The sequence below is a fragment of the Mytilus trossulus genome, chromosome 6 (assembly GCF_036588685.1).
Source record: "Mytilus trossulus isolate FHL-02 chromosome 6, PNRI_Mtr1.1.1.hap1, whole genome shotgun sequence".
NCBI classification, from domain to species: Eukaryota; Metazoa; Mollusca; class Bivalvia; order Mytilida; family Mytilidae; genus Mytilus; species Mytilus trossulus.
In genome coordinates, this window is record NC_086378.1 from 55,344,500 (window position 1) to 55,356,992 (window position 12,493).

The 12,493-nt window shown below is 32.2% G+C and overlaps 1 protein-coding gene and 1 long non-coding RNA gene across 2 annotated transcripts; both read left to right on the plus strand.

Moving 5' to 3' along the window:
* The first annotated feature begins 762 nt into the window (after positions 1–762).
* LOC134721554 (uncharacterized) lies at positions 763–4,586 on the plus strand. Its single transcript, XM_063584652.1, has 2 exons — positions 763–1,356; positions 1,726–4,586. Exon 2 carries the CDS (start codon positions 1,959–1,961, stop codon positions 3,096–3,098), a length of 1,140 nt encoding a protein of 379 aa, XP_063440722.1. The 5' UTR covers positions 763–1,356; positions 1,726–1,958; the 3' UTR covers positions 3,099–4,586.
* A 3,083-nt stretch (positions 4,587–7,669) lies between these two features.
* Positions 7,670–8,717, plus strand: LOC134723561 (uncharacterized). Its single transcript, XR_010108112.1, has 2 exons — positions 7,670–8,263; positions 8,633–8,717. It is a non-coding gene; the product is annotated as an uncharacterized LOC134723561 (long non-coding RNA).
* The last annotated feature ends 3,776 nt before the right edge of the window (positions 8,718–12,493 follow it).

Sequence of the window (12,493 nt, forward strand, 5' to 3'; positions counted from 1 at the left end):
ATGAAAGATTTTAATTTCTAAAGGTAAATCAGGTATAAATTTATTCCCACACATAGATTAGCATTAAAGTCAATGGGAGATTTTTTTTACTGAATTTACCCCTACAAGTAAGCAAAAACTAAACGAAGAGACAAATGACCAAACAGAAAAGAAAGAAAAAAACTCCGCCACGGCTTTCTGGATAAATATTTTTTCATATCAACAATAGTCAGACAACTTTATTGAAACTCCACCACTTGCACGTGGACAGAAGTGAATATTTCCACACTGAGATTCTCCTAAAACAATACAACAAACAAAACACAGCGAATTTCATACCGTTCAGTTTTGAGTTGTTGGTTTGATTGATGTATACACTGCATCTCCTATGATTCATATGACTGTTTCATGCGTCAACAACGTTGTTGCTCATTTACTAAACAGTGAAGGTTATTTCGCCTTTTATAGCTGATGTTTATCATTTGAAAATCTATTTCAAGGTATCCCCCTTTTCTTCATAAAATAATATAAACCAAAACAATGCAAAAAGCAAAAAACACCAAAAAATTGTTTTCCAAATGTAACATGCCAAAAATTATATTAGAAATTTTTGAGTTACCTCTCTTTGTATATATAGAGTTCAGCTCTTGAAGTTTTGTAACATGTCAAATACATTGTATTACATTAAAAATGTTTGAGTTATCTATCTTTGTATAGAGTTAAACAATTGAAGTAAAATTTGGAAATTAATTAAATTGGAAAAAAAAAGAAAAGATAATTTTATATTAGCTTTTATATATTTTATCAAATCATATTTATGATACAGTTTGATTATTTTGTCCAAATATTATTTAAAGGTATTTCAAAATATTATTTACTTCATTCTAGTAATAAGTGTACAGGTAAAAACTGTTCACTACATTGTATATTTTTACCATTGATAAATAACTGACCGACAGGTGCAGTTGTGTCTCAGTTTTGTGAACAAGAATATTTGAAGATTTAAGGTTGGTGTATTTTGTAAATATTTATAATGATTGTGAATATGACTGTTTGATATAAAAGAGTTTTATAAAATACAAAAAGAACAAAAATATGATATGTACATGTAAATAACATTCTATATTTTTATCTGAAGTTTTGCAAATGCAAATATGATTTTGAAATTTTGTTTAATCATTTGAATTTGAAATATAGTTTTATTGAACTAATTGATAGGCATTGTTGAGAAATATTTATACTATGAAAGATGTGTTTTACATTTTTAATATAAAAGGTTCTGATAAAGTAAATATTGTTCACAGGTAGATCAATGTGATTTTCATACTAGAGGATGATATTATTGCAGTAAAATTGTCTGCCATTTCCTTATTTAGGGTATGTATATTGAATTGTTATTATGTGCCCTTGATTGATATTATGATTATGTTTAGTTAATTTTTGATATTTCTACTTGAAACATTATTGATTATTCATAAACAAATGTTGTTTACTTTGAAGACTTTCTCTTGTGTTCATATTTTGATTTGAGAAATGTTATGAATTGTAATATTCAGAAAGGGAGATAATCAAGTTCTTAACGCTTTTATATAGCTTTGGTTAAATAAATGTTTCTATTGTATTGAATTGATATTTGGAAAAGCAATCTTTATTTCAAGTTAAATTTAATTGAATTTATATCTGCATTTCATTAGACTTATGATGTTTTGTGTTTTTCTATTTTTCCACAAATATTGAACTATTCAGCGTTGCCAATAATTAATGTTATTTTCAATATATGTATAATGTGAATAGAATATATGAATCCAGTATAATAAATTCATGAACCTTACATTTGTGCTTTCGTAAGCCAGTTTTATCGTTTTCGGAGGTTACAAAAATGGCGTCGTCGACAGGATAATTATATATATACTTATAAATTGGCAACGTTGGTTAAGACAATATTTTCTAGGGTTAAAGTACTAGATATTTCAAGCAAGATGGAAACTAAAGAAGAAAAGTTACAGAAAGAAGTAGATGAATTGAGTAAGAAATTATACCATATGCACAAGGAAAAAGGTGAAAACTTACAGTTAAAGCAACAATTAGAACATAATAACAAAATCATTGAACAATTACAAAAATCAACAAAAACTGTATACGTTGCAAAAGACAGACCGTTTACAAAATTATCCGGTAGATCCGAAAAAGACAAAGATCCGATTATAAGTGATTGGTTGGAAGATGCCCGAGAACATCTCGTTACAATACCAGACGAAAAAGCCAAAATTGACTTTCTTATGCAAAATCTAATATCTCCAGCTAAAGATGAGATAAGACTTAGACCGTTATTAGAAAGAGATTCTGCTGATAAAATTTTGCTTTTGATTCATAGTATTTATGATGGTGATGATTCAGTAAGTCAATTACAACAGCTATTTTTTCAAAGAAATCAAAAAGAGAATGAAACTTTGCAAGACTATTCTTTGAATCTGATGAAAATTTTTGATCAAATAAACAAGCGAGATAACACAGTTTTGGGTGACAAAGATAAAGTTCTTAAAGATCGATTTATAGAAGGTATTAAAGAACCACACTTGAAACGAGAAGTCAAACGATTCAGTTATGAGCACAAAACAATGAAATTTCTTAAGTTTAGACAAGAAGTGTTACTTTGGGTAAATGAAAATACACAAAGTTGGAAAGTAAAACTTCAAATGCAAGATGCCGAAGTTGTTAGCAATCAAGCAATAAAATCAGAACACACATCGAAAGACAACTCCGAGATATTAAAACTTCTCACAAAACAACAGGAAATGTTAGAAAAGCAACAACAGCAAATTGATAGGTTGTCTAACAGGTCTAATGTTAAAACATATAGTGATTCAACAAACAATGATGTATATAATAGCCATAAACCAATTGTTTGTTATAATTGTGGTGGTAAGGGTCATAAACGTCCAGAATGTCCATCAGCTTTTCAAGTACAAAGAAGTGACGAAGATACACAGACAACACATACTCGAGGACAATTTAGAGGTAGAGGAAGAAGTTATCGTGGTAGATATAACCAAAGAGGTAACAGATATCAAGGCCGAGGTGGTGTTGTTCCTAGTGAGTCAGAAGAGGTAAAAGAGTAGCTTCTACTGCGGTGAGTCGATCAGTAGAAGATACTACAGTACAAGTAGACTCCAATTCATTTCAGAGTAATATTTTTAAAAACATTGCTAGTAAAAGTCCAGAGACAGAAATTGTTGTTGAAAATCAATCAGCTATAGCACTTATAGATACTGGTTCCCAGGTTTCAACAGTTACTGAAACATATTTTAAAACATTATTACAAAAGAAACCAATACTACACGATATAACAAAATGGATGAAAGTCACTGGAGCCAATGATTTACCGATCCCATATTTAGGTTATATTGAACTTAACGTTGCAGTAGCGAAAACAATGATTCCGAATGTTGGTTTTCTTGTTGTGAAAGACACTGATAACATTAGTAAATTGCCATTTTTACTAGGAAGTAATTTTTTTATGAAGATGAAAGAAGCTTTAGAAGTTTATAATGAAACCGAAACAAACACTCTTATTGGGAAGCAATTGTCAGGTATTTTAACTGTATATAATAATTCTTTTGACTGTGAAATAGATTCTCCAAAAATATCTTTTGTTAAGATAGCAGGTAGCAATCCAGTACATATACCGGGAAATTCCATGAAGACAGTAATGTGTACAACCAGACAAAAAGACAATAATGAAAAGTATTGTGCAGTTGTTCAGTCATTACAAGGTAACCAAGGCTCTTTACCGAGAAACATTATGGTAGTTGATAGTTATGCTGAGATAAGTCAAGGAACAGTACCGGTACGTATGATTAATATAGGATTAGAAGATATATGGATTAATCAGAAAACAAGAGTTGGTACATTACATTCAGCTTCACTGATACACGAGGTGTCACAAGACAATATTGACATTGATATAGATCAGACTCAAATTAATGTTCAAATAAAGAAAATAGATATTGCTGTTTGTAAGCAAGCTACAACAAATACAGAGAATAAGAAAATACAATTGAATGACCTCGACATAGAAAAGGAAAACCTTACCGATGAACAAATAGAAAAAGTTAAAGATTTGTTAAACAAGAACACCGATATATTTTGTAAGAACGATTTAGATTTAGGATATACAGACATTGTAAAGCATAGAATTCTTACAACAGACGAGAAACCAATTGCGATTCCACATAGACGCATTCCACCTAATCAAATGGAAGAAGTTAGAGCACATATCAAACAATTGTTAAATCAAAACATTATTCGTAAGAGTAGTAGTCCTTATGCTGCGCCCGTAGTAATAGTACGCAAGCACGACAAGTCTATTAGACTGTGCGTAGATTACAGATTACTGAATAAAAAGACAATACGTGACGCATATCCACTTCCAAGAATCGAGGAGGCATTAGACACTTTACACGGAACAAAGTTTTATACTACTTTAGACTTATCCCAAGGTTATTATCAGGTAGCGACCGATGAAAGAGATATACATAAGACTGCATTTCGTGTTGGAACGGGAGGTCTTTATGAGTACTTAAGAATGCCAATGGGACTTTCTAATAGTGCGGCTACATTTCAAAAGATAATGGAAGCATGTTTTAATGACAAAAATTTTGAAATATTACTAATTTATTTAGATGATATTCTTATTTTTTCAAAGACAGTTGAAGAACAGTTAGAACGCCTGGAGTTTGTGTTTCAACGACTAAGACAGCATGGTTTGAAATTAAAATTGTCAAAATGTCATTTCTTCAAGAAGGAGGTAAGATACTTAGGACACGTTATTTCACAAGATGGCATAAAAACAAACCCAGACAAAACAAAAGCAATCCAAGATTGGAAAGTACCTACCACAGAAAAAGAACTCCGATCATTCCTAGGACTATGTAGTTACTATAGGAAGTTTGTTCCAAAGTTCAGTAAGATAGCTGCTCCGTTACATTCACTCATTACAAAAACAAATGGAAAGAAGGGAAAATCAAAACAATTCAAATTACTAAGTGCAAAAGAATTTCTAGAAAAATGGGATTCGAAATGTTTAGAGTCATTTGAAGAGCTAAAACAGAAGTTAGTAAGTTCACCAATTCTAGGCTTTCCTGATTTCAAAAAGCCATTTCGTTTAGAAACCGATGCCTGTATAGAAGGTTTAGGCGCTGTTCTATCGCAAGAACAAGAACAAGGAACTGTTGTAATAGCGTACGCATCACGCAGCTTACATCCGAATGAAAAGAATATGGAAAACTACAGTTCTATGAAACTTGAAATGTTGGCTCTAAAATGGGCTGTGACCGAAAAATTCAGAGACTATTTGATAGGAAGTAAATTTATAGTTTATACCGATAACAATCCTTTATGTTACCTGCAAACTGCAAAATTGGGTGCGACTGAAATGAGATGGGGTTCTCAACTTGCACAATTTGACTATGAGGTCAAATACAGATCAGGACGATCTAATGTCAATGCAGATGTATTGAGCAGGAATGCATTAGATGTTGAGACAAATATCAGACAAATCGTACAAAGTTCTTCTTTAAGCAAATTGCGAGAGTGTAAAAACAACGATGTACAACACATACAGATAAATCAAATAAATTTGACTGATAAAATAGAGACAATGTCAACATTTCCAGAGTATACTGCAAACGAAATAAAACAATTACAAAGTAGTGATAATGTTCTCTCTGTTGTTTTAAATTTTGTAGAGCAGGGTAAACTGACAACACAGATGCTGACGAGACAAACGAAACCAGTGAAGAAGTTACTGAGGAAAATTGATTCATTGGTGATAGACAATGGTATTTTATATAGAAAGATAAATGACATAGAATGTGGTGAGTGTAAACAGTTAGTAATACCAGAAACATTGAAACACTATGTTCTTGAAACACTACACAATCTATCAGGACACCAAGGTACAGAACGAACATTAGCGTTATTACATAAACGATGTTACTGGTCAGATATGGTAAACGATGTAAAACATTGGATCAAAACATGTGAACGTTGTTTAGTTGCTAAAAATCCGTTACCAAAAGTTCGTCCATCAATGGGTTCCTTAATAGCATGTAAACCACTAGATATTTTAGCTATGGATTTTACAGTGTTAGAGAAATCTTCAGATGGTAGGGAAAACGTTTTAGTACTAACTGATGTGTTTACTAAATTCACACAAGCATTTCCGACGAGAGACCAGAAGGCAACAACTGTCGCTAAAGTATTAGTTAAGGACTGGTTTTTGAAACTAGGGATACCAAAACGGTTACACAGTGATCAGGGTAGGAATTTCGAGGGTGTAGTGATACGTGAACTCTGTAGGATATACGACATTAAGAAATCACGCACAACACCGTACAAACCAGAAGGAAACGCTCAAACTGAGAGATTCAATAGGACTATGCATGACAGATTAAGAACATTAATGCCTGAAAAGAAAGCTAAATGGCCCGAGTATTTGCCAGAACTAACTTTTATGTACAATGCAACACCGCATTCTTCAACTGGATATACTCCATATTTTCTTATGTTTGGTCATGAGCCGAGACTCCCTATTGACAATCTTTTTCATAATGATATGACAGAAATAGACACCGATTTAGACACTTATTTAGCTAATCATCAAAAGCGAATGACTGAAGCTTTGAAGACAGCTAATGAGAACATTCACAAGAAAGCGAGTGAAAGACAAGACATTATGAACAGAGGAACAGATGACAAGTCTATAGACATTGGTTCCAACATCTTATTGAAGAAACATGTACAAGGACGAAACAAAATGCAAGACAATTGGCATCCAACACCGTACAGAGTTGTTCACCGTTTTAAAGACAATGTGTACGGAATTCAGTTAGCGGATGGTAGTGGTCCCGTTAGAAATGTCATTAGAAGAGAAATATGTGACACAGGAAAAGTAGACATGATGCAAAACTCTAGTTTAGATATTACTGAGGACAGTAATTCCAGTTTTGGAGGATGGAATGTGACTATTGTTGACCCGAATTCGTTACCTATTCAAATTGACCATCAGGAATCTGGCGAAGATGAACAAGATGTAACTACAGCTAGCGTAGATGATGACAGTTCATTAAGGAGATCAAAACGAACAAACGCTGGAAAACATTCAAATCCTTTTAACTTGCCAAAGTCTGTCTTGTTAAAAGAAACATCTGTTCATGGAAACATAGAACCAGTGAAATTTGAACAATTGGGCGAAGCAATTGCTGCATTAGGAACTAGTCTTGGACAGAGTTTAGGACAAACACTCCAAGAAGGATGGTTAAAGCATAATATGTCAAACAATTAGATTTATGTTGAAAACTGTTAATTTTGAGAGAATTATATTTTATTTGTATAGTCAAACGATCAGAATATTTTTATGCTAGATCATTATGATAAGTATGGTAATGATATTGAATATGTAGTTGTGTATTTTTTATATTGTTTGTTGAGGGCAACAAAAAGAAAACAAGGCAGATTTGTAACATGCCAAAAATTATATTAGAAATTTTTGAGTTACCTCTCTTTGTATATATAGAGTTCAGCTCTTGAAGTTTTGTAACATGAGTTATCTATCTTTGTATAGAGTTAAACAATTGAAGTAAAATTTGGAAATTAATTAAATTGGAAAAAAAAAGAAAAGATAATTTTATATTAGCTTTTATATATTTTATCAAATCATATTTATGATACAGTTTGATTATTTTGTCCAAATATTATTTAAAGGTATTTCAAAATATTATTTACTTCATTCTAGTAATAAGTGTACAGGTAAAAACTGTTCACTACATTGTATATTTTTACCATTGATAAATAACTGACCGACAGGTGCAGTTGTGTCTCAGTTTTGTGAACAAGAATATTTGAAGATTTAAGGTTGGTGTATTTTGTAAATATTTATAATGATTGTGAATATGACTGTTTGATATAAAAGAGTTTTATAAAATACAAAAAGAACAAAAATATGATATGTACATGTAAATAACATTCTATATTTTTATCTGAAGTTTTGCAAATGCAAATATGATTTTGAAATTTTGTTTAATCATTTGAATTTGAAATATAGTTTTATTGAACTAATTGATAGGCATTGTTGAGAAATATTTATACTATGAAAGATGTGTTTTACATTTTTAATATAAAAGGTTCTGATAAAGTAAATATTGTTCACAGGTAGATCAATGTGATTTTCATACTAGAGGATGATATTATTGCAGTAAAATTGTCTGCCATTTCCTTATTTAGGGTATGTATATTGAATTGTTATTATGTGCCCTTGATTGATATTATGATTATGTTTAGTTAATTTTTGATATTTCTACTTGAAACATTATTGATTATTCATAAACAAATGTTGTTTACTTTGAAGACTTTCTCTTGTGTTCATATTTTGATTTGAGAAATGTTATGAATTGTAATATTCAGAAAGGGAGATAATCAAGTTCTTAACGCTTTTATATAGCTTTGGTTAAATAAATGTTTCTATTGTATTGAATTGATATTTGGAAAAGCAATCTTTATTTCAAGTTAAATTTAATTGAATTTATATCTGCATTTCATTAGACTTATGATGTTTTGTGTTTTTCTATTTTTCCACAAATATTGAACTATTCAGCGTTGCCAATAATTAATGTTATTTTCAATATATGTATAATGTGAATAGAATATATGAATCCAGTATAATAAATTCATGAACCTTACATTTGTGCTTTCGTAAGCCAGTTTTATCGTTTTCGGAGGTTACACAAACATTACTCGTAACAAAACAAGCTTCGTCTTTCAGAGGTAAGCATACGATGTAATGGGTTTGAAACCATTATATACTACCCATTTTGTAAAGTTTCCTCAGAGAAGGTATTGGCAAAAATCTGGTTGGTTATATACGTATAGTATACGTTTGCGGCTTGTGGCGTTTTTCTTGTTTTTTGAAATTGTGCTATGTATAGATTAAAATCTAATAATCTCTAAAAATCTAAAACACCGACTCAATCATAGAATGAGTCCTTGTCAGGGCTTTTTCGTATTAACAAACAAAAAATTTGCAAAAAATCGATATAGTACACCCTTTTAATTGAATAATCTATACATTTAAGTTTGCACTGCATGCTATGATTTCAAACCACAGTCTACATCTGTTGGGAACGTTGCCCTGAACGGGACGGAATTAAACCCGTACGTTCATGAGGCGAAAGACTTTAATCTTAGATACTAGTAGTCCTTCTTCTTTCCTCTTCAGGTTGAATGACAAAAGGGGGGTGTTAGTAATAACATTTAAAAAAAAAGAGCTTTATAATCATCCCATTTACATTTTATTAAACGTGTGTGGGTCCCACGTCAGGTACGTTGTCGTGAAAGGTTGTTTATCATATCTAAATGGCTATGCCCCACCACTTTTTGCTCATTGTAAAGGACCTCTCACCCCCATTATATTCACGCAGTACTTAATTTTCCATGTGCACTAATTGCTGACAACAATATCCTATAAATCGGATAGACTAAGCACTGCGAGTGTTTCTTTGCATCAAGTGTAGTGGATTGATTTGATTGTTTTTGCTTAACGTCCAGTGGCAAATAGTCCATGCAAATTAAAGCTATTGTGTTAGAAATTCACCTCAAGTCTAGTTAAACATTAGCTTTTATTTGTATTTTTGTGAGAGATGAAGGGAAAAAAAAAACACGAATGATATAGAATTGCACACACGCACTTGCTTCAAATGTGTTTTCTTAAATAAAACCACTATGCAATCTTAAGCATTGATGACTATTTCGACTTAAGTTACAACAAAGTGGCATTTATTTGATAGCCAAATTATCTGATCCCGACTTGACTGTGATGAAAAAAAGCAACATATTACATGGTAGAGCACACTGGTTCCCGAAAAGTGGATCATAGTATAAGAACAGGTACTTCCGATTTAGGCAACAAGGTAAACACATCATACTTTCAAATATTTATTTCATTATTCACGTGAAACTTCCGTCATGGGTTCTACCGTCACCCTGTAACGTGGAGCCTTTCGATTTGTATCAATTCATTGCCCATTGTCTTTTAGTTTTGCACAAAGTAACAGCTACTCGTAGGAACTACATTTTGTCTAAAATGTGTACTACTAGTTTTCTGCAGACATATACAGTAAATTTAGTAAATAAACATACGTGATCAGGGACCGCCCATTTAGGGGAGAGCTTTCTGTATAACACTGAAGTTATATGCTCTTCTGATTGGCAGATAATGTTTGTAATAAATATTTTTTGGTAGATGGATCAAAACTAGAGTTGAAAAAAAATTAAAAAATATATGCTGAATGGACTAACTTTTTTCCCTTCAGGGTTGAAAAGTAATGGGGGTCAGTATAGGAATTCAGTGCGAATCTACATTGCTTGTAAACAAGGCCATGTGAATGCCCAAAAATGCCGCATGACCCTATGTTTTTATTGTTGCAAAAGATAGGGCTACATTTGTACTTTCATGAATGATATATGAAAGATTTTAATTTCTAAAGGTAAATCAGGTATAAATTTATTCCCACACATAGATTAGCATTAAAGTCAATGGGAGATTTTTTTTACTGAATTTACCCCTACAAGTAAGCAAAAACTAAACGAAGAGACAAATGACCAAACATAAAAGAAAGAAAAAAACTCCGCCACGGCTTTCTGGATTAATTCTTTTTTCATATCAACAATAGTCAGACAACTTTATTGAAACTCCACCACTTGCACGTGGACAGAAGTGAATATTTCCACACTGAGATTCTCCTAAAACAATACAACAAACAAAACACAGCGAATTTCATACCGTTCAGTTTTGAGTTGTTGGTTTGATTGATGTATACACTGCATCTCCTATGATTCATATGACTGTTTCATGCGTCAACAACGTTGTTGCTCATTTACTAAACAGTGAAGGTTATTTCGCCTTTTATAGCTGATGTTTATCATTTGAAAATCTATTTCAAGGTATCCCCCTTTTCTTCATAAAATAATATAAACCAAAACAATGCAAAAAGCAAAAAACACCAAAAAATTGTTTTCCAAACATTACTCGTAACAAAACAAGCTTCGTCTTTCAGAGGTAAGCATACGATGTAATGGGTTTGAAACCATTATATACTACCCATTTTGTAAAGTTTCCTCAGAGAAGGTATTGGCAAAAATCTGGTTGGTTATATACGTATAGTATACGTTTGCGGCTTGTGGCGTTTTTCTTGTTTTTTGAAATTGTGCTATGTATAGATTAAAATCTAATAATCTCTAAAAATCTAAAACACCGACTCAATCATAGAATGAGTCCTTGTCAGGGCTTTTTCGTATTAACAAACAAAAATTTTGCAAAAAATCGATATAGTACACCCTTTTAATTGAATAATCTATACATTTAAGTTTGCACTGCATGCTATGATTTCAAACCACAGTCTACATCTGTTGGGAACGTTGCCCTGAACGGGACGGAATTAAACCCGTACGTTCATGAGGCGAAAGACTTTAATCTTAGATACTAGTAGTCCTTCTTCTTTCCTCTTCAGGTTGAATGACAAAAGGGGGGTGTTAGTAATAACATTTAAAAAAAAGAGCTTTATAATCATCCCATTTACATTTTATTAAACGTGTGTGGGTCCCACGTCAGGTACGTTGTCGTGAAAGGTTGTTTATCATATCTAAATGGCTATGCCCCACCACTTTTTGCTCATTGTAAAGGACCTCTCACCCCCATTATATTCACGCAGTACTTAATTTTCCATGTGCACTAATTGCTGACAACAATATCCTATAAATCGGATAGACTAAGCACTGCGAGTGTTTCTTTGCATCAAGTGTAGTGGATTGATTTGATTGTTTTTGCTTAACGTCCAGTGGCAAATAGTCCATGCAAATTAAAGCTATTGTGTTAGAAATTCACCTCAAGTCTAGTTAAACATTAGCTTTTATTTGTATTTTTGTGAGAGATGAAGGGAAAAAAAAAACACGAATGATATAGAATTGCACACACGCACTTGCTTGAAATGTGTTTTCTTAAATAAAACCACTATGCAATCTTAAGCATTGATGACTATTTCGACTTAAGTTACAACAAAGTGGCATTTATTTGATAGCCAAATTATCTGATCCCGACTTGACTGTGATGAAAAAAAGCAACATATTACATGGTAGAGCACACTGGTTCCCGAAAAGTGGATCATAGTATAAGAACAGGTACTTCCGATTTAGGCAACAAGGTAAACACATCATACTTTCAAATATTTATTTCATTATTCACGTGAAACTTCCGTCATGGGTTCTACCGTCACCCTGTAACGTGGAGCCTTTCGATTTGTATCAATTCATTGCCCATTGTCTTTTAGTTTTGCACAAAGTAACAGCTACTCGTAGGAACTACATTTTGTCTAAAATGTGTACTACTAGTTTTCTGCAGACATATACAGTAAATTTAGTAAATAAACATACGTGATCAGGGACCGCCCATTTAGGGGAGAGC